The sequence below is a fragment of the Corapipo altera genome, unplaced genomic scaffold, assembly GCF_003945725.1.
Source record: "Corapipo altera isolate COAL_440 unplaced genomic scaffold, ASM394572v1 75, whole genome shotgun sequence".
Taxonomy (NCBI): domain Eukaryota; kingdom Metazoa; phylum Chordata; class Aves; order Passeriformes; family Pipridae; genus Corapipo; species Corapipo altera.
Genome location: NW_020884887.1, coordinates 11,332,831 through 11,357,857, shown reverse-complemented (window position 1 = coordinate 11,357,857; position 25,027 = coordinate 11,332,831). Strand labels below are relative to the sequence as shown.

At 43.7% G+C, this 25,027-nt stretch overlaps 2 protein-coding genes across 11 annotated transcripts in view; one reads left to right on the top strand and one right to left on the bottom strand.

Annotated features, from left to right (window-relative positions):
* The first annotated feature begins 2,688 nt into the window (after positions 1–2,688).
* On the top strand, positions 2,689–18,462 carry RUFY1 (RUN and FYVE domain containing 1). Of its 5 annotated transcripts, none has more exons than XM_027643528.1 (18): positions 2,689–3,000; positions 7,602–7,775; positions 8,097–8,214; positions 8,894–8,995; positions 9,319–9,442; positions 9,852–9,910; positions 10,631–10,696; positions 11,294–11,363; positions 12,263–12,364; positions 12,803–12,919; positions 13,260–13,427; positions 14,175–14,272; positions 14,732–14,851; positions 15,640–15,769; positions 16,193–16,287; positions 16,740–16,788; positions 16,978–17,055; positions 17,731–18,462. In XM_027643528.1, the coding sequence occupies exons 1-18, from the start codon at positions 2,733–2,735 to the stop codon at positions 17,872–17,874; spliced, it is 2,082 nt and encodes a 693-aa protein (XP_027499329.1). In that variant the 5' UTR covers positions 2,689–2,732; the 3' UTR covers positions 17,875–18,462. The 5 variants fall into 5 exon arrangements, with proteins under 5 accessions (XP_027499329.1, XP_027499333.1, XP_027499332.1 ...); XM_027643532.1 differs by having other exon boundaries at positions 2,721–3,058; positions 17,731–17,874; XM_027643531.1 differs by lacking the exon at positions 2,689–3,000 and adding an exon at positions 6,783–6,884 and having other exon boundaries at positions 17,731–17,874.
* Positions 18,463–19,314: 852 nt separating this feature from the next.
* HNRNPH1 (heterogeneous nuclear ribonucleoprotein H1) overlaps positions 19,315–25,027 on the bottom strand; it is a 16,032-nt gene continuing 10,319 nt past the window's right edge. For 2 of the 6 annotated variants that reach the window (XM_027643125.1, XM_027643128.1), the window contains 9 exons: positions 24,564–24,702; positions 23,389–23,567; positions 23,069–23,140; positions 22,856–22,968; positions 22,547–22,682; positions 22,292–22,375; positions 22,108–22,158; positions 21,026–21,118; positions 19,837–20,443 (listed from right to left, as the gene is read on the bottom strand). In XM_027643125.1, the coding sequence (XP_027498926.1) occupies positions 20,319–20,443; positions 21,026–21,118; positions 22,108–22,158; positions 22,292–22,375; positions 22,547–22,682; positions 22,856–22,968; positions 23,069–23,140; positions 23,389–23,567; positions 24,564–24,702 (992 nt within the window). In that variant the 3' untranslated portion in view covers positions 19,837–20,318. Of the gene's footprint in view, positions 20,559–21,025; positions 21,119–22,107; positions 22,159–22,291; positions 22,376–22,546; positions 22,683–22,855; positions 22,990–23,068; positions 23,141–23,388; positions 23,568–24,563; positions 24,703–25,027 lie in introns of all 6 variants that reach the window. The other 4 variants (XM_027643126.1, XM_027643124.1, XM_027643127.1 and 1 more) reach the window with 4 other exon arrangements.

The following is a 25,027-nucleotide window of genomic DNA, read 5'->3' as shown; positions in this document are numbered from 1 at the left end:
ACTTCACGTTCCAGGCCACTATACTCCTATTAAAAGCTTTTTTTCCTTTTTCTTTTTCTAAAAATCAGGAAACAGTTCAGAGCAGAACAATAAATATACCGGACTTTTCCTAAGACTGTCATTCAACATATACCTGAGTATTTGGTCTTAAATGGTTGATTTAAATCTATATTGAGCAAGTTGCTGTTCTTTTGATTCCATGCCAGTATCTTAGTGCAAGTTTCTCCTCCACATTTTACTCTATCTTTTCCTTTATTTACTATAATGACACACATTTCCACATGACATTCCACTGACATTTATGCAGTGTGGCAGACCTAGAGTAGCCACAAAATGGGTTTTCAAAAGAAAATATTGTTCATCTTCACATGAGTTGCAAGAGCTGGACCAGTGGTCTGTAAAGAGATAACAGTGGTGAAATATCATCATCTGCAGAAGACAAATAAAAGTAAGCCCACTCTCAAAACTAAAAGTGAGTAGTGTTATTCATGCATAGTGCCCCTCCTTGATAAATCTGTGAACCAAAACCAAATTAACATCACTTATGTTTTTCCCCTTTTAAAATTTATTTTTATTTAAAAAATAATTACATAGCTTTTTTAATTTATTTTATGTGCTTAAAGCTTTATTCTGTATAAATTACACCCTCCTTGGCTGCCCCAAATGACTACTTAGGAAATTGTAATCTGTAAACAAAACAAATCTCTATTTTAGGAGATTTGTCACAAGATTTCTTGCCTGCTTTAAAATAAGAAGTGTGAAGACAGAGGGCATTTAAAGCAATCAGTGACTGACTTCATAACATTTAAGTCATTTTGACCAACTAGTTACAAGTGAAGCACAATCAAATTTTATGCACAGTATGAAGTTTCCTCAACAGACACTTGAAATAAAATTATCAAATGTGTCTTTAATAGTAAGAAAAGATGATCACAGACTAAGTGATAGTTTCACTTTTTTTACAAAGTAGATAATTGTGAGGCTATAAAGGGGAGTCTGGGTCATTGTAACCTTAAGAGAGCAACATAATGAGGTAAATAGGAGTCTTGGCTTTGCTCTTATTTTCTCAGCCACAAAACTTTTATGTCTTTTTCTTCAGATGTACTGGAAAAGAAACATTAATTTAGTGCTTAGAATCCTGCTTCTAGCTAAGACTAACCTCTCCACCCTGAGTCTAACAAAAAATCAATGTCAACTCCTACTCAAGTCAAGAGGTATATTCATATAGTCAAGATAGCAACTTACAGAGCTATGAGACATTATTTCCTTATAAACACGGCCCAATACTGCTGCAGTCCACAAGATGGAGTAAAACTTACCTCTCTCACCCTTTAGCAAAAGTAGATTAAAGCCTATACTTAGCTCGTATGAATCATGGGTGAATAAGAGGCTGCTGATCTCTGAATTCTCAACAAAAATATAAGCATTTCCCAGTGCTTTGAGGAACAAAAGTTGTTAAATTTTCAGTGTCTGAGAAGCCAAGATGACAGAATCAATCTTAAAGTAGCTTATAGTAGAATAAATAAGGTATACGCCTGAAGATTTATATTGCTGCAAGACTACTGAAATTGATTTTCAACTCTCCTATTCTCCTTCCAGAAGACTTCCATCTATGTAGCAAAAAAGCTGATACGCAGCATCTACTATCACGTGGCTGAATAAGTAGCATATCTCAAGCACAGGCAGTTGCTGCACGGAAAAACAGAAAACAAGCCACACATCAGTGGGCTACACCAATAGTTGAGGCACCCGGTAAGATCAAATTTTCATACTAGGATAATTTCAGTTCCCCTTCATGATAGATCTTTTCTACCAAACACAGCTCAAATAAATTAGTGAGGTGGCCTTACTGGCTAGTTGGGTTTTCATGTGAGTGATGCAGGCAAGCCCTCATCACAGCAGTGCATCTGACACACCAAGCTCTCCACAGGCAGAGTCATAAAGGTCTCTTTAATCTGTCGCAGCTTAACCGTGTAAATCTGAGAAGCCAAAAGGCATTAATTTTCTAATTGAAAATGATGTCTGGGGATACGGATAGCAATAAAAACCTGTACTTTTGTTAAACTTTCCTAACTTGTTTAAAGGTAAACCCTTTCTTCATCTTCCACACCCCTACGAGTCTGTAACTCAGAACACCAAGGGAAGTGCTCAGCCCTGGCCAGGCCTGTCTCGCAGCCCTGCCAATGCAGACAGATGCTTCACCTTGGCTCCAGTACCTGCCTGGGCTCTGGTACCTGCCAGGATTCCCGGTACCCACCCGGGCTCCATGACCCGCCCCAGCTCGGGTACCTGCCCAGGCTCTATGATCTGCCTGAGCTCCATGACCTGCCCAGGTTTCCACAGGACCCACCCGGGTTCTGGTCCCTGCGAGGGCTCCGGTGCCTGCCCGGGCTCCCGGTACCTGCACAGAATCCTGGTACCTGTCCGGGCTCCAGGTACCTCCACAGATTCCCAGTGCCTATCTGGGCTTCAGTGCCTGCTAGGATTCCCAGTACCTGCCCGGGCTCCCGGCACCTGCCCACATTCCCGGTTCCTGCCCACATTCTTGGTCCCTGCCCGCATTCCCGGTCCCTGCCCGAATTCCTTTGTTCCCGCCGGAATTCCCGGTCCCTGCCGGAATTCCCGGTCCCTGCCCGCATTCCCGGTCCCTGCCCGCATTCCCGGTTCCCGCCCCGCGCCGGGGGCTTGGGCGGCCCCGCCGCCGCTGTCCGCGGTCATGTGACCCACCCAAGATGGCTGCCGGGGAGCGCCGCGCCGCGCCCGCCGCGGGCAGGGAGGAGGATTTCGAGATTATTGACAAAAAACAGCTCCCTGACGCGGCCGAGCTGAGAAACGAGGAGAAGGCGAAGCCGGAGGAAGGGAGGTGGTCCGCTCCGATCTTGTCGCTGGCCAAGAAAGCCTCGGAAAACTTGGCACTGAGCTATGGCAGCGCCCTGAAGTCCGCGTCCCTGGTGGGGTTCGTGTCCAAGCCCGGCAGCAGTGACAGCCCGGCAAAGACAAGTACGGCTCCGCTTCTTTAGTAAACTCGCTTTTGTGGTGCGCAAATCAGTTCGCTCCCGTAAGTGCTGCTGGTTCGTGTCAGTGGTGCATGGGTGTTACTTTGAATTTGCTTTTTTAAGATGCTGCGGTTTTGTATTGGAGCAAAATTAAACGATCGACACAGATGTAGAACTTAAGAAGTGTATTATAACCAAAAGAAAACTAAACTCATAATATATTTGGGAAAGTTGACTTTAGTTTTATGCAGTAAGATTTTATTTGCTGGCTTTTCTCCCTCTTCTTAAAGCTCCCCTCGGCTGCACTGAGGGATCTCCCAATTCCATGTCCTTCCTAATGTGCTGGTTCAGGGCAGGAACTCGCTGTATCTGTCATGTCAGAGAGTGGACAAGCAAACTAAGATACAAATTTGTTACAAGTTACTTTTTAACTACTCTAAAAGTTTAACCACAACTTGCTTTGTTGAACATCTGCATTCAAGGATCTAGCAGCCATACAGTTTTATGGAACAGGCCCCTTAGAACTGAATGAAAAGGACTTTAGTTGAATCATATGGAAAATAAATCGCAGTGATACTCATAATGTGAAAAAAAAACCATTCAAATGCAGCAGAAATTGGGACTGGAGATTTGTACTCCAGTGTCTCATACTGCTGCTTAAATCTGGAGCAGTGGAGATCAGATTTGCTCCCTTGTGCTACCTTTTTGTTTTTAATGGTACTGAGTGTTCAAGGCAGCGTTCTGTGGGGCTGAGCGGAGACAGGATGGGAAAAACAGTTACCACTAATGGACTTTTTCATTTTTTTTGTGAAAATTCCTCAATGTTGCATAGTCAGAGTTTAATTGTCCTGAAAAAAATAGACTCTTGTCTTTCCCTGCATCTCAAAGTCTCACACCAAACTTCTAATGGATTTGTTTCCTGGATGCCCATCTTGAGCACCTGGGATTTAACCTGACAAAGGGCAGAATATCCCATTTTCTTCGTTTGCATTTGGAATAATGCTGTGAATACAGGTAATTCACAAGAACATACAGCTTTGGGAAAGGGACAGGGAATGTGATGTTCTCTTGCCTGAAACGGAGCTCCCACACTTAATGGAACTTTTACCATAGTCTTTCAGCTTCTTCTTTTTAAAGTAAGGGAATACAACACCACATCCCCAGATTGTTCAAAGGATTTGGATATGTTGATGAGTTTTATGGAAAATTCCATACGAAAAATCTGATCATAATTTAAATATAAAATGTGAACAGGCACTAAGTCACCTGTTCTACCTGTTCAATATTACCTTTGACCAAGCACTATAAATTTAATTTAAAGCAGGTATTTTTAAGAAATAAGCTAAGACCTGCAAGATCACTTGTGGAAAATTTGGAGCTTGTTCCCTGTATCCTCCTTTTCCTGAGATTTTGTAACCTCTACCCGGTGCTTCACATCTGTTGATCACATGTTTTAAACACACAAACCTCATCCTAAAGCAGGGTGTGCCACTGAAGAAACTATGTCCTGCCTTGCAGAGAGGCCGGGAGCTACAAATCTAAAGAGAACAAATCAAGAAAAACTTGCAGTCTCAAAGACCAAGAGATGGAGAACTGTGAGCTTTCCTTTGTGCTTCAGTGTTTTCTGACTTCAAAGTGTGCTGAATAATTACAGTAAACAAGGCATGTGGCTTCAAAAAGACGTTGGAACAAATCTCTTGAATTAGATGAGAGACAAAACTGTGTGACTGCATTCTTAAAGATTGACTGCATTCTTAAAGATTGCAGCATCCTGTCTGTGATCTTTTGCACTTGGGTAACCTGATTCCTAATCTTTGAGGCTTGGCTTTGGTAATGTGTCTAATACCTGTTTATTTTGCATGTACCAACTTGCACAGTTTTGCAAAAGATGTACTTGATTATGTAAATTTGCAACTAAAAAGTCTAAAAAGGAATGTTCAAGTAATTATTTAACTTAAAGCAAACCATTATTAAGACACTTTAAGTTTGTGTTCATAAAGAACATTTCATTCACATTATTTTATTTTTTTAAAATCTTGTGGGTAATACACGTATATTGAACCAGGCTTATAAGAAAAGTATGCCTGATATGTAAAAATTTCAAATTCAGAAAACCATCCAAATGGTTAATATTGAAAACATCCCAAAAAAATCACTGATTTTCTGTTTCTAGTGTGTAACCTGACAATATTGACATTCAAAATATTACAACCCTTTTAATCCTCAGTCTCATATCTCATTATATGCAGTTTTGAGGCATCCATTGGCTATAGTCAATATACAGTATACTCTACATATAGTATATTGCATATTAACTATATATATTATAGTATAATACAATATACTGTACAGTAACCTGCTGAGATGACAAAACTTTGTCTACTTTGTGGTTATTAAGATCAAAATTTGATTAGAATGACTCCCTGTTTTCCCTCTTCTGAGACAAGGAAGCGTTTTGCTCATTTTTAATCCTAAATTAACACTGTGTGCACAAAAAAGGAAGGTAAAATTAGTACTGAAGAGACTTTTGCACAGTCTTAGGAATAGTGTTGACAATCTTGAGTGTGACTGACACAGGGGAGTGTGACCATGTCTGACCCACAGGTGACAGCAGGACTGTCCTACTGCAACAGCGGTGGCTTAAAAGAGGATTTCAGTGATCACTGGCCTGTGGTTGGCAGCACCTGTCGGAGGCTGTGGATACCTGAAGAAGCAGAGGGGCTGAAGCCAGTCCCTGTCCTGCTCCCCTTTTGTCCCAAAATAGGTTTTTTCCCTAGGTATGCAAGAGGCTGATACACACACAGAGTGCAGGTATTAGATTTATTTACAGTTCTGCAGTGAAAGGGGCACTGAGTGGCAAATCCACAAAACCAGCACGATGATCACCAAAACTTTCCACTATTTTAGAAAACAAAGGCATTAATGTTCATTGGCTACAAGTTACCTAGTTCTATTATTAATTAGTATTCTTCTGTTGGTTAATGATTCTCTCACTTCTCATGCTAATTAGTCCACATGCTCAGTCTTTCTCTTCTTTTGCATCAGTGGGTTTATTGGGTCAGTGGTCACGATCAGTCCCTGCCGCAATTACCTTTTACCCAGTTGGAGCTGATTCAGCACAGTTGCTGAGTTGGCTTTATTAGTTTTTTCCCTGTCTTGGAGGTTCTGCCCAATGTCATAGAATCACAGCACATGCTGAGTTGGAAGTGACCCACAAGGATCATCGAGTCCAACTCCTGGCCCTGCACAGGACACCCCAAGATTCCCACCATGTGCCTCAGAGCGTTGTCCAAACGCTCCTTGAGCTCTGGTGCTGTGACCCCTGCCCTGGGGAGCCTTTTCAGCGCCCGACCACACTCTGGGGGAAGAAGCTTTCCTAATATCCAGCCTAAACCTCCCCTGACTCAGCTTCATGCCATCCTTGCGGTCCATAAGTTCTGCATTCTCTGTGTCCACTCTCAGTGGTACATCCTTCTCCCCAAGCCTTGTTAACCTCCCGCTAGGTCTGAGGTTATTTAAACATGTCGAGCCCTAAACTTTAACAGGGCAATTCTACAGACAAGTAATTTGTCTTTCTAGCACCTGGGGCATCACTTAGAGCTGCTGTCTGTTTCACGGATTAAATCTCCCTTCCTGTTGGTTAGGCCTGAAAATATACAAAGACCAAGTATCAAATAACATCCTTTATTGAGAAAATTCGTACATATCCCACATTTTGCAACACCACCACCACCCCCCCCCCCCCCCGGCTGCGACAAACCCGCCCCGCGCCCCTCACACCGCTCTAAGATGGCGCCCGCCCCGCCCCGCGCGCTGTCGCCGTGGTAACGCGGCGGGCCGGGGTCCCTCAGCCCCGGCGGGTCCCCCCGGCCCGGCCCCGCCGCTCAGGTAGGGACCCCCCGGGCTGGGGGGCTGGGGCCGTGTCCCACCCGGGTGCCGGGAGCGGCGGCCCCGCTCCCCGCGGTGTCGGCGAGGGGGGCTCCCCCGGGGCTGCACCCCCAGCCCGCCCCCTGCGCGGGATGGGTGGGGGGCACCGCGGGGAGGGGGCTCCGAAAGCTGGGCAGCGTCTCCGCGCGGATTCTCCCCCTGTACTCGGCGCTGGTGAGGCACCTCTAGTGCTGTGTCCAGGTCTGGGCCCCTCAATTCAGGAACGTCATTGAGGGGCTGGAGTGGGTCCAGAGAAGGGAATGGAGCTGGGGAAGGGTCTGCAGCACAAATCTGATGAGGAGCGGCTGAGGGAGCTGGGGGGGCTCAACCTGGAGAAGAGGAAGCTCAGGGGTGACCTTATTGCTCTCTACAGCTCCCTGACAGGAGGTTGTAGCCAGGTTGGCCTCTTCTCTCAGGCAGCCAGTGACAGGACAAGAGGATATAGACTTCAACTGTGCCAGGGGAGGTTCATGTTGGACATTAGGAAGAATTTCTTCACGAAATGGGTGATTAGACATTGGAATGGAGGTGATGGAGTCACTGTCCCTGGATGTGTTTAAGGACAGACTGGATGTGGTACTCAGTGCCATGCTCTAGTTGACATGGTGCTGATTGGACTTGATGTTCTCAGAGGTCTTTTCTAAAGCAGCTTTTGTTTCCCCACTTATGTGCCCTCAGGTGCGCGGGGCCACACCATGGAGGAACGTGCCAACCTCATGAACATGATGAAGCTCAGCATCAAAATCCTGATCCAGTCAGCCCTGAGCCTGGGCCGGACCCTGGACTCCGACTTCCCCCCGCTGCAGCAGTTCTTCGTGGTGCTGGAGCACTGCCTCAAGCACGGGCTGAAAGGTGGGCTCTGGATACCAGGCTGAGAAGAGGCAGGTCAATGAGTCGCTGTTGAGTCCTGCTGTGTCTCCAGTTTGGCCTCTGAATGACATTGTTAATTGCATAAATGTACAGTGCTAATCAGCATTACAGATATAACTATGTGGTTACCCCTGTACAACCTATATTTTGTGCCTCCTATACTGTCAAGGTATTTTTAATGCCCCCTTTTCATTGACATGTTAGAAGCTGGTAAGACAAAGTAACACATAGACTAAAATTTTTAATTCTGGAGTTGGTAGCCTGTTACTTTTCCTCACAAACTTCTCTGTGTGCTCCCTTTAGTGAAGAAGACTTTTATTGGACAGAACAAATCGTTTTTTGGTCCTTTGGAGCTAGTGGAAAAACTATGTCCTGAAGCATCAGATATAGCAACTAGTGTTAAAAATCTGCCAGAGTTGAAGTAAGTTGGTTGTTGGAGGTGATGCATTTCACTCATACTGCTGGGAAAAGGAATCCTTTGTATAGTCTCTCAGCTTCCTTAATGAGATCTTATTCCCAAAGGCAAAAATACAGCATGTAGGAGGCATTGACTTCTCCAAGAGATAAGGAGAATACCTCAAAATATTCAGAGTTTCTGACTGAAACAATACTGTCAGATTAAAAACAGTATTTGGAAACTTTTTAACCTTGCTAAAAATAACCAAAACCTTCACAGTTATTTTCTCTCCTCTTCTTTTCCCCACTTTTATAACTTTGTGTCATTTTGTGAGTGCACTAGTAGTATTTAATTTGGGTAGTTCAGGATGATGGAAAGAAACTTTTTTCAGTGCTAGGGTGCATCAGTGGTTGGGTTATGATGTGTCTTTTCAAGTTAGGAAAACTTTACAATATACTTTTCCTTCACCAAAGAATGGGATATACTTAAGTGCTTTTGTGTTCTGGAGACAGCAGTTCATTTCCCCAGAGATTTTTTTTTTTCAGTTGGGGTTTTGGAGCTGGGGGGGGGGGGGGGGTTTTTTTTTTTTTTTTTTTACAAATAATATCCTCCATCTTACTTTGTAAACTGAGAATTTCGAGTTGCATAAATCTACTTAATAAAAAGCTTTGTTTTTACCAAAACACACAATGTTTCATTTTAGGACTGCTGTGGGCAGAGGAAGGGCTTGGCTTTATTTAGCACTCATGCAGAAGAAACTGGCAGATTATCTCAAGGTACTTTTGGACCATAAGCATCTGTTAAGGTAAGAGCATGTGGTGTAGGTTGTTTCTCAAATCACTGACACCTTGTGTTGCTCCAGAGAGAGTAATTCCTTGACCACTTCAAGCTTGTTCTTGCAGCCTGCAGAGGAGCAAGTGGTTAATTGTTTTTGCAGTGAAGCTACAGAGGAACTTAGTCAAGTGTTTTCTGAGAGTTCTGAATCCTCAGCCTTGTGCAATAAATTGGTGGGAAGGGGCTGCTCAGCTGAGCTTTATAAAGGCTGTGTTACTGTTTATATGATTTCAGTGATGGAAGTGCCACTATAATTGTTTGATGTGCAGTGATGCCTGATAATATTTCTTCCAGTGAATTTTACGAACCTGATGCATTGATGATGGAGGAGGAAGGAGCAGTTATTGTGGGTCTGCTGGTTGGACTGAATGTTATTGATGCAAACCTTTGCTTGAAAGGAGAAGACTTGGATTCCCAGGTGAAGATTAAACTTAAGTAGGATCAGTTGGTATAAGATTCTAGTAGAATTAAGTACATCTATAAATACTTTACTGAGGTGGGTCCAGAGTTCTTTCCAGCATGTCCTGAGTTCACGTTTGTCATGTTTCCCACAGTGAATAAAAAGAAAGCACATAAGTAGTAGTTTATGGAAATACTCTCACAACTAATAAATACTAGGAAACTGTTCACACTAAAATATGCTTTTATGACAAACACTAGCTTCCATGTTTGCATCAGCTAGGAATAATATAGGTATTATTTGTCTCTGTAAACTTAAACTTCATATTTTTATCATTTTCCAAATACACATTTTATCATTTTCCAATTCTGCTCCTATGCAGAATTGCACCATGAAGGTGTCTTAATATCTTAAATGTATTTTTCAGGTTGGAGTGATTGATTTTTCCTTGTACCTTAAGGAAACACAGGACAATGATGACAAACAGTACGTATGGTGAATTAATAATTCTAAACTGTTATGGGTTTTGTAGAACAAACCTGTCAGACAGTCTGTGGGAGGACATGAGCGCTGGAGACCTCAAACTATTAATCATCCTAAAAGGAGAATCCAAAACAGATTTTGTTAGCTAATACTGACTTTCAAAGGTTGAGCCTGTGGTGGTTTGAACAAGAATACAATGTGGAGAGTTTGTGTCTTGAGCTGGGACCAAATTAAAAGCACCCAAAATATTAGATTGGGCTTTGTTTTGATTTTAGAAGAGATGATTTGCCAGGACACCCACTGCTAAATCACTGCTTTGTTTCTAAGCACTGTTTCAGAAACACTCTCAGTTAAGTAGCTCTCTCTGTGGGAGAGATCACTTATGGAGAAAAAAATGTAATTTGAGGTGAAATGTTCGGTGAATTGAGATCACAGCTGTTGACAGCACTGGATCTAGAATACCTGTAGCAAATGAAGGGGATTTCATATTTTATGTGCTTCTGTCACTTCAGAGCTCTTCATTGTGGAGCTGCTGAAAAGCAGCCAAACAGCTGCTTCACCTCCCTGGTGCTTCTCATCTAGCTCAGGCACAAGTATTTTATAAGGAGAGGATAAAAGGTTTCAACTCAGTTTGCAAGTCTGTGCTGAAAGCCCTAGTACAAGCTAACACTTTAGAAGGAAGGAGTTTCTTCTCAGTCAGTAAATTTTCACTTTTACAACTAGAGATGGAGGGATTACAGCTGTCCTTGACCAGAAGCATTATGTGGAAGAACTGAACCGACACCTAAGGTAGGAGTTTCATCCATTCTCGTATACAAACACTTGTCCTGTTCAGCTTTTTCAGTATGGCTTTGAATGTCTCTGCCATCAGTCTTAGAGATTTTTGTCTGATATTGAAATGCCTTTCCTGATTATTTTCCAAAACTCTTAGTTTCATTTTGTAGTCTGGTTCTTCTGCAGACACATGCAATGCAGAAAACATTGTGTAATAGTAATTTGCTTTTTTAAGACTGATTAACAGTGGAGGTACGTTTTCAAGAGAAACTATTACAAGTGCATCTGGAAGTTCATTCCTCAGAGGAGGAGTCTGCTTTTCCCCCATAGGTTGTTCAGTGGGAAGAGAGGACCTCACTTCCCCTCTTGAGCAGGAGAGGTGTTAGCACTGCAACAGCTGAGCCAGAACAGGGCTGCCAGTTGTATGGAAGGGCATGGTCCTCTTAGTGCTTAACAGGGGCAGTTGTCCTTCCTCAGGGGTATTTTTCAGTTCACCAAAGTATTTAATTATTAAGAAATGCAAGATGGTAAAAAAAAAATACTGTTGAGGACAGGAATAAATGCTGTGTTGGCACTTTTACCATTTTTATGTGTCTCTCTTCCTTGCTGCAGTTGCACGGTTGCAGATCTTCAGAACAAAATAGACTGTTTGGAAAAGACCAATTCAAAACTCCAGGAAGAGGTTTGTGTCTGGTCTGTTAAATATTTCTCACAGCTCTTTTCCAGCAGAGGCAAAACTCCCCAAGAACGTACCTTAGACCTAAAACATTTGAGTAGGTACTGGTGAGATGTGGGGGACTGGGCAGATTGGCATGGGTTGGCACACAGAGAAAGCTTTCTGGGAAGTTTCTGCATTAAATTAGTGGTTAAAATGCTTTTGGGCACCTATTTGGTAGATGGATTTCCTTAATCAAGTTTTTTGTCTTGCAATGGTGTCTCTACCCAAAAGTAATCAAACCACTGACATGGACATTTCTTGTCCCTCTTCCTTCTGCACATACACGTGTGTATGTATTTGTCATGTGAGTGATCCTGGAAAAACAGAAGTTAAGAAATCTTTCCCAGCTGGGAAGTAAAATAGAATCCAGCAGCATGCTTCATGCTTTATGTGTGTGTATATAAATATATATATATAAATATATATATATATATATATAAAGCCACCACCACACAAAAAATATATCTGTCTTTCAGAGTGGATCCATGTAGTCCAATTTCCAGTGTGTTTTTGGTATCCCCACTTGAAAATGCTGTACAATTCCACTAGTGAATGGCAGCCCTGACCTGCTGTGTGACTTCTAGTTAATACCACAGATCCAGGGTGGATTTTAGCCTTTTACACTTGGATGCATTTCTTTGGGCAGTTGATGAGGGTGTGAAGCAGAAGGCAGTGAACAAACGTGTGTGGGGTTATTAATTTTGGCTGTACAGTGGGTTCAGCTGCAGGAGGGTCAGGCAGCTCCTGAAAGGGGAAGTGAGCAGCACACCTGCTACAGAGACTGAGCTGCTGACTTTAGAATTGCTCCAGATGTTGCCTGCTTGCACAGTGATTAAATATAGATCTGTTCTCTTTGTAAACAGCTTGCAGCAGCTACTGACCGAATTGGATCACTGCAGGAAGAGCAGCAGCAGTTAAAACAACAGAATGAATTGATTCGTGAACGGAGTGAAAAGAGTGTAGAGGTGGGCCACTGATTTAAAGATGAGGAGGAGCTTTAAAATAAGTGATCTCCTTTAATCAGCTGTAGTTAGTGCTCTCAAACCCACTGAGAACTGGAATGCTCAGCTGAGTTGAGCAGGCTGCAGTGCAGATCACTGAGTTTGGGTGTTGTATGCTCAGACATTTTAATTATCTTAGGCATTTAGATTTTCAGGCATTTAGATTTTGCTGTTCTTTACTACACACTCATATACTTGCAGAAGGGAGAGAGCATTCAAAGTATTAGAATTATTTATTTTTATTGTGTCTTTGAAATTTCAGCTTATTAATGTTTGCCAGGTCATTAACTGTAAAACATAGGAATTTTGGCACATAGAAATACTGTGTTACACACAAGAATTACAGGGATACTTTAAATACTTTGTGATATTATGTGGCTTTTCTGCTGATGTTTCTTGTAGGTAACAAAAGAGGATACAAAAGTAGAATTGGATACTTACAAGCAGTCACGACAGGGTCTTGATGAAATGTACAGTGATGTTTGGAAGCAGTTGAAAGAAGAAAAAAAAGTCAGGCTGGTAAGGAAACTTAACTATAGGAAGTGAAGTAAAAGACACAGGATTCAGCCTAAACTGTAACATTACAAATAAAACACATCTGCTGTGCACCTTTTGCAGCTATTCAGAATTCATGAAGGAATTGCAAGACACCAGATGGGCATTGGTCATTAACAGTGCCTGTGAAAAACTGGGAATTGGGGCTTTTGGAATGTTGGAAATTAAAGGTCTTTCTCTGCTTAAGAAACTACCAACATTACAGCAGAGACACACAGTTTTGTGTATAGGGTTATATGGGTTTTGGAAATGCTTGTCCCTGATGTATAACTACACTGCAGTAACTAGGAAATCTCTTTGTAAGGAACTAGAGAAAGAGTTGGAGCTACAAATTGGAATGAAAACAGAAATGGAAATTGCCATGAAACTTCTGGAGAAAGATACTCATGAAAAACAAGATACTTTAGTTGCACTTCGCCAACAGTTAGAAGAAGTGAAAGCCATTAACTTGCAGATGTTTCACAAATCTCAGGTATGTGCAGAGGGTTGGGGATGGGTTTGTGGGGTTTCTGTTGTTTGGGTGGGTTTGTGGTGTTATGTCATGTGTTTTTACAATTGGACAAAAAACAAACTGATAAGCATTTCTACAAGGAAGCCATGGAGTGGTAGTGCTCACACAAAATACACAGAGCTTGTTGCTGTTAATGAAATAAAAGTTTAACTAGCTTCTCCATTAAATAAGAGTTTAGCAAGCCTTTCCCTCCCATATGTGGTGCCAGAAATCCAGAGGGGATTCTTCTCAATTTTTATGGGCTGTTTCCTGATGCCTGTTCAGGCTTTACCCAGGCCTTTGCCCTTTCACAGATACTTGCAAGGCACAGCCCAGTGAAGCCCCAGTGCTGAGGTGGGCCTTTGCTTTTGAAAGCAGTATTTATTTGGGGGGTTTTTGGCTTCCTGATTCCATGCTCACTGAGTGCAGTTGTTGCATTCAAATCATCACTGATGATCTTATCCTGTCCATTTAGTCTGATAACTTCTTTCTTCAAGCTTTTTTCCAAAGAGAGGATTTTTGACTTGTAGCTGATCTCATAGGTAAAAACTTAGTTAAGGGTTGGGATTTTTTTCTGAGGTCTTAACAAAACAAGTGGAGCAATGTCTGCTCTGGCATTATCAGCATTTTGTTTGTACATTCCAGTTAGACCCAGGCCTGGCCTTTAGCAAGCTGAACATTCTTGATGTGGTGGCAGACTTTAAACACTGTGTTCACTGTTTCCTATAGAATGCAGAGTGTTCATTACAACAGAAAACAGAAGCAATATCCTCTTTTGAAGGAAAAACAAATGAGATGATGTCCTCTATGAAACAAATGGAAGAGAGGTAATAATTACCAGCTCAGAAAGTTAACACTGAAGTCAGTAGAAAGTTTCCAGTGTAAACCTTTACAGGATGACCTTCCATATGCCCCTATAGACATTTGGGCACACGTGCCAGCATGATCTTTTTTCCTTTCTCCTCCTTATCTCTCTGTGCTTGCTGTTCTCTTATCCCAGGCAAACATGCCCATAACTGACCCATTGAAAAGCCATAGGCAGGCCATTTAAAAACACATTAACTTCAGCTTAAGAACTAGTATGACTCTAGCTTTTGTTGTTTGGAGGGTTTTTTCCAGAAATAATTATTTTCAAAAGTCTTTTTTTTTTTTTTTTTTTTTCCTCCACTTGCATTTTCAGTTCAAGCTTTTATAAAGACCTGTTCTGGTAAATCTAAAAGAAGAGGATGAGAGGGTGTGGTTAAGGAGTGAACTGACAACAAATGCACGTGTTCCTTGCCTCGTAGGCTGCAGCAGGCAGAGAAGGCAAGGCAGGCTGCCGAGGAACGGTGCACCAAGATGAAGCAGGAGCTTGCTGGCAAGCTGGACACGTGTCGGCAGCAGATGTCCCAGCTGGACAGCAAATGGTATTTAATCTGATGGAATTTTTTTCCCTCCCTGCTGCCATTCCTCTCAGAAGTGCTTTCTACTCCTTTTGTGCTCGGGTCTAAGGAGGGGTAGGTTCGAATTGTCTTGGCCTGAGCATTGACAGAAGCAGGCAGGATCCAGGGAAGCACAGCATTTCTGTGCAGTGCACAGTGAGCATGAGGATTTTCATATGTTTTTTTCCAGAATATCCAATTGAGAGCACAGAGTGCCAGCAGAAATCTGGCCATTCCAACCAGCAATGGAGCTTTCAATTGCTTTTTTAATAAATCAGGAGATAGGTATGGTCACACTTGTAGGCTGAGCAGAGAAGTGACTGTCATCCAAAGAGACTGGGGTTTTTAAAGGGGGCTGGGGGCTTGTTCTTAGGGAATGTTAATCCTCTGAAGATTTCTAATACCAACAGAAAATGCTTCTTTCACTGTTCAGACATCAGGGTAGAGTGTCCCTTTTACACAGTTTAAACATAGGTAGTGAAATATGTACTTGTGGGGATTGGGTTTGGGGGGGGGTTGGACCTTTTAGTTGTTTTTCTTCTAGCTGTTCATTGCTGCTTGTTTCCTGTGACCTGAAGATGTTAATATAGTTTTTGACATCTGTTGTCATAACAGTTTGATATCTACTGCCCATTCTTTCCTTTCCCAGAACACCACTCTAGTTTTACCCTCTTTTGGACAAGATTTCTTCTCCTCATACTGTTGCTATCCTTAAGTTCTATGGGATATTTTTCTGCTATAGGGTTTTTTTAGAATGAATTATTTTTCAATAGCTCAACTCTGGAAAAGGAGTTAAAATCTGAAAAGGAACAGAGGCAAACTTTGCAAAAAGAACTGCACCAAGAGAAGGATGCAACTACTCTGCTTAAAACAGAATTGCAACAGATGGAAGGACTGAAAAAGGTATGCACAAGCTTCAAGTGCTCAGAACAACTGAATGTGATTTATTTTTTAAGCATGAACATTCTTGTTAACCTGAAGAAGATTTGCTCCTGTGTATGGAGCAGTTCAGATTCTGAGGGCACAATTGCACATCTGTATCTGTCTGTGTGCTCATGTGTGGGCACAGGACTGATATGTTCTAGCTCTGCCCAGCAATGTTCAAAGCCTGAAAATCTTCCTCTTTCTGGTAAATACAGTTAAATGATTTCATCATTTGTGCAGAACCAATGGGTAGCTCAGCCATGTAATTCTTAACATCAAGCCTCAGAAATAAGTTTGTAAAGAAGCTGATTCTTGTGAACTATTTGGGTGGTTTGGGTAGACTGATCAAGCTTATTGGTCAAACAGTGAACAAAAAAGTTGATTTCGTGCTTCATTTTACAGGAACTGAGAAAACTGCAAGATGAGAAGCAGCAGTTGGAGAAAGTCTGTGAGGAACAGGAACAAGCTCTTCAGGAAATGGGACTTCATCTCAGCCAGTAAGTTCTAGGAACTGAACTCCTGTAAGTAACATAAGCTGGAGTATCAAACTAATACCAAGAATTTTAAACCTCATCCAGTTACAAAAATCAATTGATGTAAGAATTTTAGGAGGTAGTTACTATGCATGAGAAACTAAAGAGCCATGAAATAAAAGTGTGAGAGATCCTTGTAAGAGTGAGCTGGCTGAGAGATGAAACACTACAGGAAATGTTTAGTTCTTACAGTGGAACTGTGCTTTTCCCACATTCTTATGGTTATACTGAAAAGGGAGCAAACCTGAAGGTGACAAAGTTTCCTGGTGATAGTGAGTGGTTCAGAGGGATCATGGGGGGCTGGCTGAAGAACTGAGAATTGGAGTGTAGATTCGGTGGCTGGACAATGGAATGGGAGGGAAAACCAAACACAACTAAATATAAAGTCATGCAGAGGGCATAATTTTTTTTTCCAGATCAAAGTTGAAGATGGAAGACATTAAAGAAGTCAATAAAGCACTAAAGGTACTCTACATCTCATGGGTATTTTGACTGAACATACAAATTTCATTTAACACCTTCAAATTTCACCACAGTTATTCTGCTCTAAAAGGTGGCTTTTGAAAAATACCAACAACATTGGTAAAATGCCTTTGAATTTTGTTTTGTAAGTTTATTTGTATCTCCAGTGTGGTTTTTATTCACATTTTCCAGGGTCATACTTGGCTGAAGGATGATGAAGCAACACACTGCAAGCAATGTGAAAAGGAATTCTCCATCTCAAGAAGGAAGGTAATGTTGCTCAGTGGATTATTTTTAAACAATCTGTGGTAAACAAAAATGGTGCTGTTGCCTAGTTTGCAAGGGAAGACTGACCCTGCTTCAATTCCAGATCTTGTTGGCATGATAACTACACAGGGATTAATCTGGCATTTCCCATCCTAAGTATAATGTTTCCTCCTGCTTTTGAGTGCTCTCCTTGGTGGGAGCTGTTGTGGGCTGTGTTCAGTCTCCCCTCCCGGCTGAGCAGGGCCGACAGGCCGTGCTCTGTGCCCGGCTCCCAGGGGGTGCTGCGGGGTCCTGGGCCGTGCTTTGGGACAGCGCGGGGCACGTGGCAGCCCAGGGGCCGGATCTCCTCCCTGTAGAGCCGGGCTGGAGAGCGGGGCCTGGCTGCGGGAGGGGTGGAGATCCGGAGAGAGCTGCTGCTCCTGCTCCTGCTCCTGCTCCGCCCTGAGCCAGGGCGAGCGCAGTTCCCGGCTGTGGAGGGCGGGCGGCTGCGCCGGGATCGGCTGCGCAGGATTGCGGTCAGCGTTGGGCCCTGCGCAGGAGGAAGCGCTGCCGGCAGGGCTGGGCCTGGTGGGGAGTGAAGGGGGATGTCAGCGTCCTCAGAAACCCTTCCCGAGGTCCAACTTCTCTCTTCCTGGTGCTGCTTTTAGGCAGCTGTGCTCACTCTGACTCTGTTTGCAGCACCACTGCAGGAACTGCGGGGACATCTTCTGCAACACTTGTTCCAGTAACGAACTCGCGCTGCCGTCGTACCCTAAACCCGTCCGTGTCTGCGACACCTGTCACACGTTGCTGCTCCAGCGGTGTTCCTCCAACTCCTCCTAAGGCCCTCCCACCCTTGACAGAAGCGCTTTAACATTGGAAAGTAGCCATTATTTTTTTAATTCTGAATTGCAAGTGTCCTCTGTGCAGCAGACTGGCTGGTCTCTGATAATTTCCTCTGTGGGACAGAGCAGTGTAAAATAATTTGTAGGGATTGTGCAAGCTAATGCTTCTCCCAACTGGAATAATTAAGAAACTTATATCAACTGTAATTTCCCTTAAAGTTCTATTTCAAACTAAAATCACTTTTCTGATTTTTATAGGTATTTGTATTAAAATTTGTATATGGCATTTCTACATTTATTTGATCCCTGTAGACGTCCGTCTCTGCACATGAACTTCAGTTCCTCTGTACCTTCACTGTAGGTGCTCCTGTGTGTCTCCTGGCTCATGTACAGTTTTGTATTTGCTCTAAGTCAGAGAGGAAAAGGTCAGTTTATGAATTGTCTATAGAAAGAGCTTTATGGGGAGTGTCGATGAACGTGCCTTCGGTTCACTGCGGAGTCAAAACCTGCACATTGTACTTGTTCTGGAAGTCGCTGTGACCACGGTGTGGTAGTTACACAATAAAACCTTTTGCAAAAACTGAAAGCAAAAGATGTTCTGACTTTAAACAGCTGTTGGTCACAGATGCCAGAAGAGAATGTTCTTATTCAGCCATGCACATCCAGGGCTTAAGCTAAAGACTCCAGAACGAGTCTGGGATACGTAACCGACACTGTGGTATTCTGGAAGGTGCCAGATGAAGCCCCTGCTCTGCAGCAGCTTCCACCCTTCCCTGGAAGAAAGGGGGCAGTGACTCCAGCTCGCTGTGCCCACCCCTGTGACACAGCAGGGCACTCTGCCCCAGCCCAGGAGTGTTCATTCTGTCAGGCCTGGGCACAGCTGCAGCCGGGTCCCAGAGCAGTTTGTTATGGAGCACCAGCACACTGGGCTGTCGCCTCACCCCAGGAACAACAGGGTGAAGGCCCCACTGTCCCCACCAGCACCCTCGTGGAGGTGTGCACCCTCCACCAGGAACATCGTGAGAGCCACAGGTTCCAGAAGAGCTCCTTGAGGCTCCATGTGGAACAGTGCAAACCCAGGTGTGAGCCCCAGCTCTGCCAGAGGCTCTCAGAGCCCACTGAGCTGGGCTCCAGCTGCCAGTTCTGACCTCAGTCATCCCCCCTCAGGAAGCAGGTTTTTACCACAGCAGACACAGCTGTGGCTGCAGCACACAGTGCTCAGGAGTCAACCTTTACAACTGCCCCCTGGAGAAGAAGTAGTATCTTCTTCACTGTAGAAAGGGACCTCAGGTTTGTAACCCTTTAGGACAAAGGGTTCATTACTAAGGGCAAGCAGGTACTACAGCAAAGGCAGGGAAGCAGATGCTGTGTTATTTCAGGGAAACTTGCAGTGCTCAAAAGCTGTAACTAAGTTACAAAACCACATCTTTAAGCAGGATGTTTTACAAGTTGCATTTATTGAAACATGGTTGCAGAAGCTGCTGAGTCCACTGATGCCTACAAGAAAGTACAGAATCACCTCTCACCCCACCCCCAGCAGCTTTAGGGCCGAGACCCCCTGCTCAGGGCACAGCCGTGCAGTGCTTTGACCCAACACACACTGGGTGCCCCCAGCAGCGGGGTGGCCTCCTTTGCTCCCCCCAGTTGTCACTGTAACACTACAGGCCAGCGCTCAGCAACAGGAGTGGCTGCTCAGGGCAGCTGCACGGCAAGAGCACTACAGTCACACAGGACACAGATGCAAGTGTAGTTACAAGAAGCTGGAGGTCAAAAAGGAGTGAGTTCCAGTTTTTAAAAGGAAGATTTATTTAACAAGTTTCACTTAGCGCAATACACCTAAAAAGGAAATCACAATACAATGAAAGATTAAATCAAGGCCTCAGAATTTTATACGAACACCAAGACCAAAATCCTAAAGTAGCCGTATTGCGTCTCAACATGTTTCCCCCATTAACTTAAAAAAAAAAAAAAAAGCTTTAACATGCCTTACAGGATATTAAAAGAAATAAACTAGAACTAACATGCCAAATGTTCACTTTGATTTTCAGACACAGCTTCTATATTGGTTCTTTACAAAAAAGCATGTCTCTTTCAACATGTATTCAAAACAGTGTCGGATGTAATATGGTATAAGAGCAACATTTAACATAATTCAAACAGCTTTAACCTAAATACGCTTACTGCTTAAATACACTCCTACAACAAAACTAACTTGAGAAACGCTCCAAATCGTTTAACAGTTAAAGTCTTTACTTGGTTATTACATCCTAGATGAATGTTCATTTCTGTATGTTCAAAAATACTGAACCTGAAGGGTTTTAAAACAATCCTGAATTCACTTACAGTAAAGCATAAATCACAAGCTCGTATTGCAAAACTGTTAAACTTAGTTTTTTGTTTTTTTGTTTTTTAAAAAAGATGCGACCAAAAGTCAGCGATTGGTTACATTCCCCAGCCACCACTCATGTTGGACATGTTGGACATGCCGCCCATGCCGTTCACTCCCATGGATGCGCGGTTCCCACTGCTGTAGTAGCTGCTGTTCATGGCGCCCTGGCTCCCGGGGTCTGAGGGGGAAACCGACAGCAGGTTCACAGCTGCCTCAGGCCGACTCGAAGCATCCTTGCCCCAACGCCTGTCCTTGCTGGGCCACCTCGTAAATACCGTCTACCGTGCCCAACGCTGCAAAGTGTCAGTTTACAGCTCCGTACCCAAAGTCAGTCACCGGTTGTTCAATGACAGCATGAGCTCTGCATCACCCCCCTTCCCAATCCAGAGCTTTAGCACCGCTCTGGGGGCATGGGGAGGACCCAGCCTCCCACATCCCCTCCCCCCCATTGTACTGTGTTGAAACAAAGCTGGTCTCCAGCTTTTAGACTAAGAAAGGAAGTGATCAGAGCAATGCAAGTCTGGAGACTGGCATTTCCTACTCCCTTCAGAGTAAGTTTCCACATTTCCTCCCTCACCTTCCCATTTCTCTTTTGAATAGATTCCCCCCCCAGTTATCCATTATTTTTAACATTCACAACCAGCCACGTCTTTCAGGGCTTGTGCTGCCCAGGCTGTAGCACAGCCCTTCAACACCAGTGAAGGGCATGTTCAGCCAGCAGCACCCAGCCCACCTGAAACCAGCAAAGAAATGCTCTTACCATAGCCACTCATGCTGCTTTGACCTCCATATCCTCCTCCATAACCCCCACTCAGCTGCTGGCTGCCTGGAGCACCATAACTGGATTGGCTTCCTTCCAAGTTAAGGATAAAAACGTTAAGAACTTGGCTGTCAAAGTCTGCTCATCATCGACAAACCCATCCCTCACCCAACAGCCCCAGCATTCTGCCACAGCCTCTCTCACACCCAGGGAACTCAAGTATACAAAGTAACAAACTCAAGGAAAGTGAGGGTTTCTAAAGACACCCCTCCAACCAAACAGGACTCCAAAAATTGCTTTTACTTTTGAAGTTTCTCTGGACTATACAGAACACTGTGGTGTTCTATTGGTCTGCATTATACATAAGACACCCCAAAAGACTTAAGCTTGGCTTTAAGTGACCTCACACAGGACTGCTGCTGCCTGTCCAGAAGAGCACCAGCTCATTAACTGGAGTTTGTATATGGTCCCAAGAGACTGCTCCACGCTGGTTGTGCACAACAGCACTGCTGTGGCTGACTTAAGCTCACTAACAACTGCTCTTCACCTCATCATTTGTACATCACTCCTACAAAGCCCTTCTGTAGTTCAAGTATCAGTATTAGACTTCAAACATTTTGTGATCAGAGTACTACAACAGCAGCAGTGTACTCTCGAGAAAGGAGCCCCCCCCAGAAACCAACCCCACCTTCACCTCTAAGAAACCAGCCCAGTTGGGTGTCAAGAGGGTATCTGCCTTACAGACACAACAGCAGTACACTTGTGTTGCTAACAGCCATTTTAGATTTTTAAACAATTTCAGGGTTTGATAGAGCAATTCAGACAGTTTCTCCCCAATTCCAAATACATTTCTCCCTTACCACCAAGACCAAGCTTGAGTGGCAGGTCACATGCCACAGATACAGCCTCTATCACCAGACTATGTCCCAAGAAGGGAGAGGGAAGGAGAATAAAAGGACAGGAGGAAGCTCCCACTTTTGTACCACCCACATTCCCAGAAGCCACTCATCCCACCAGCCACACCACACCACAGTTTATTTAACCTAATAATTGTCAAATATATTCCCAAAAGGTTTATATACCTGCCAGTGTGCTAGTGTTCCAATCCTGGACTACCCCTTCCGATTCCTTGACTGTGTGATTAAGACAGAATGTTGAATTTCAGTTTTGATACAGGCACAGAATAAGCAGGAGCTGTACAAAATGAGCCAGCTTCCTTCAATAGCAAGCACCTGTTTAAAAGTGCAGCGAGACTGTCACACATACCCATTGCTCCCATCATCTGACTGCCATAGGCACCACCAGTTCCTCCTGCTGTAGAATTCAGGAAGAGTTCTACGTATCTGTGTTCTGAAAGAAGAAAGTTTTGCCATGAGACCATTTCACACCACGACCATACAGCTTTGTCTCACTGCAAGTAATGCTGCAGTAAAATCTTTGGCATTGCAGTGACAGCACATGCCCTACAGCTGCACTGCTGTCATTTCCCTAAATCCACCTATTCCGAGCAGCCAGACTTACGCATATTTGCCTTGTCTTTTGACATAGCAGCCACTGCATCCTCGTGAGTAGCAAATTCAACGTCTGCCTCTCCAGTTACTCTGCCATCTGGTCCAATTTCAATGTGTACTCTTACAGGGTTCAGAGGTGAGAAGAACTACACACGGAACAGTCACACAGATTAAAACGCACCGATGCAACAGCTGGGGTTTACAAGCAGCCCCGTTCTCCAAAGGAACACTCTCCAGCTGCAGTGCAGCTGGCATGTCCAATGAGGACCCCAGGACCCGAAGGCATGCACAAGGGAAGGGAGCAGCATTTGGGACTCACGTTGTAGATGTCGTTCTCCGTGGCTCTGTAGGGCAGACCCCGCATGTGGACGCAGTGGCCGGTGGTGCTCTGGAAGGTGGACGATCCGTCGCCGTACCTGTGGTCCGACATCCCTGCAGAGAAAAGAGTCCATTCTAGGTCTTTCAGATGTATTTTAGTTTCTTTTGACACATGTCGTAAGTTCAGTTACTGTTCCTATTAGAGATCTCTTACCTCTTCCAAATCTATCAGAACCAAACCCATAGCCATCATTATACCCATTGTAGTCATCATAACCTCCATAACCTAGAAACAGATTGGACATGTTCATTTCAACTACACAAAGATCCAAATAAACGTTCATTTCGACTACAGAAAGATCCAAATACACACGTACACACTGCAAACAACAGCTTACAAAGTCTCATTTTCTTCTACAAGAACTAAAGCCAAGGACACATACAAACCAGCAGTTACAAAGCGGGGAAGACACTACCAGGTCCAAGTGTTGCTGCCTTTCATACGAGCAGCTCCCTCGGACTCTGTGCACTTACCTCCTCCGTAGGCTCCACGCCTCATTCTCTCCAAGCTACTTCCTCTACCCAGGCTGTTATATCCGCGCGTAAGGCCGGGCCTGTCGTAGGGACCAGGCCTCTGCATTGCCAACAGCTTGCGAGGAGGGTCGTAGTGAGTGCGCACTTCTGCTCGGCTACTCTTGAAGATCTCAATGTACCTACAAGTGTTTCCACAGGAACAAGTCAGTCTTCGATTCCTCCCACAAACACCTCACAACTTCACATTACAACAAGCCATTTAGTCATAGCCTTGACACTGGCGGTATTTTTAAGCCAGGTTTCCTTACATTATGTAGGCAATGACATTCTATTTTATGCTACATTACAATCAAATCAGTGTATTTTCAAGAAATTAAAATTACTGAAGGGTTTATGTGCTCCTCATACTTGGCAGTATCCCAGCCTTAAGGGTGGGGGAGCAGTACTGATTCCCCACCCACCTCCCCCCAATTTAAGGTGTTAGTCAAAAAACATAGGAGGGACTGGTGTCCACTCAACTCAGCACCATTTTGTTTGAGGCAATGGAAACAGAGGGTTAAAAACCTGGTCTCCACCAAGAGTTTAACCCATCAGGATGCCACAAAAAGCTCTGCATGTACTAGTGAACCCAGCCTATGCTTCAGTGATTCAGCGTAGGCAAAAGGTGCATGCTTCAATGAAAAATAGTCACAAGTAAAATAGAATAAAAACCCTTTGTGACAATTTCTTGAAAGCTATGCTTATTACATTGAAGATTAATACAGTAAGTAAATTTGTTACATTTCAACTTATAAAACAAGTTTAGAAAGTATCACATTTTCTTATGGTAGTAAGAGTACTGTGCATGTCTTTAGAGCTAAAGGCAGAATTGGTGCTATTTGAGAAGTTAAAGCCATAGTCTCTCAACTTTGTCACTTCCAAGCTATCAGTTTTGCACTCCTGTTATTATTCAGGTTTCAAAGCACACTTTAGTTTAGTCCAATTTTATCTTGCATGTTTTGGGTAGATCCAAACAGTCTGTGCCACAGATGTAGCAATCAATGGCTTTGCTCATCACTGAGTTAGGGACCAAAACACCGTTTTGATTTGGATGTTAACACTTTCAGAAGAGAGAATATGGATTTAATTGTTTACCATAAGAAAAGTGACAGAGCCAACCAACCATCCATCCCCACCTGTGCCCTATTCTTTCCTTGTGTTTCTTTAGAGCCTTTTCAGCTATTTCCTGTGAAGCAAACTGCACGAAGGCCTCCCCCGTACTCCTCCCCTGGAAGTCCACCGGCAATGTTATCCCATTTGGCACGATTTCCAACCCTTCAACCCAAGGACAAATAACCCCAGTAGGGGGGCAATATTAACATCACAAGCCCAGTCATGAGTTTTTTCTTATAGCTTTAAAAACACCAGAATTTAAACACTTTTAAGTGAATGGTATGTTGATTCTAGAACACCAGAAGAAAAAAAGGCACGTCAACAAAGAGCTCCACGATCACATACCATTCAGTTCAGGTTCTTAACCCACCCTGCAGAGCACAGAAATGCTCTGAGTGTCAGCAGCAACTCCTCAGAGAAGGCATCTAATGCAGGGTGCATTAAGAACCTCACATATTATTACAAACCTCTTCAATTCTGTGAAAGT

Excerpts from the sequence above, each read along its gene's own strand:
- RUFY1 (XM_027643528.1), top strand. The coding sequence starts at position 2,733 with ATGGCTGCCGGGGAGCGCCGCGCCGCGCCCGCCGCGGGCAGGGAGGAG. Across the intron at positions 9,911-10,630 it reads CAGGACAATGATGACAAACA|AGATGGAGGGATTACAGCTG; the intron begins GTACGTATGGTG and ends TTTTACAACTAG. Across the intron at positions 16,789-16,977 it reads AAGTCAATAAAGCACTAAAG|GGTCATACTTGGCTGAAGGA; the intron begins GTACTCTACATC and ends CACATTTTCCAG.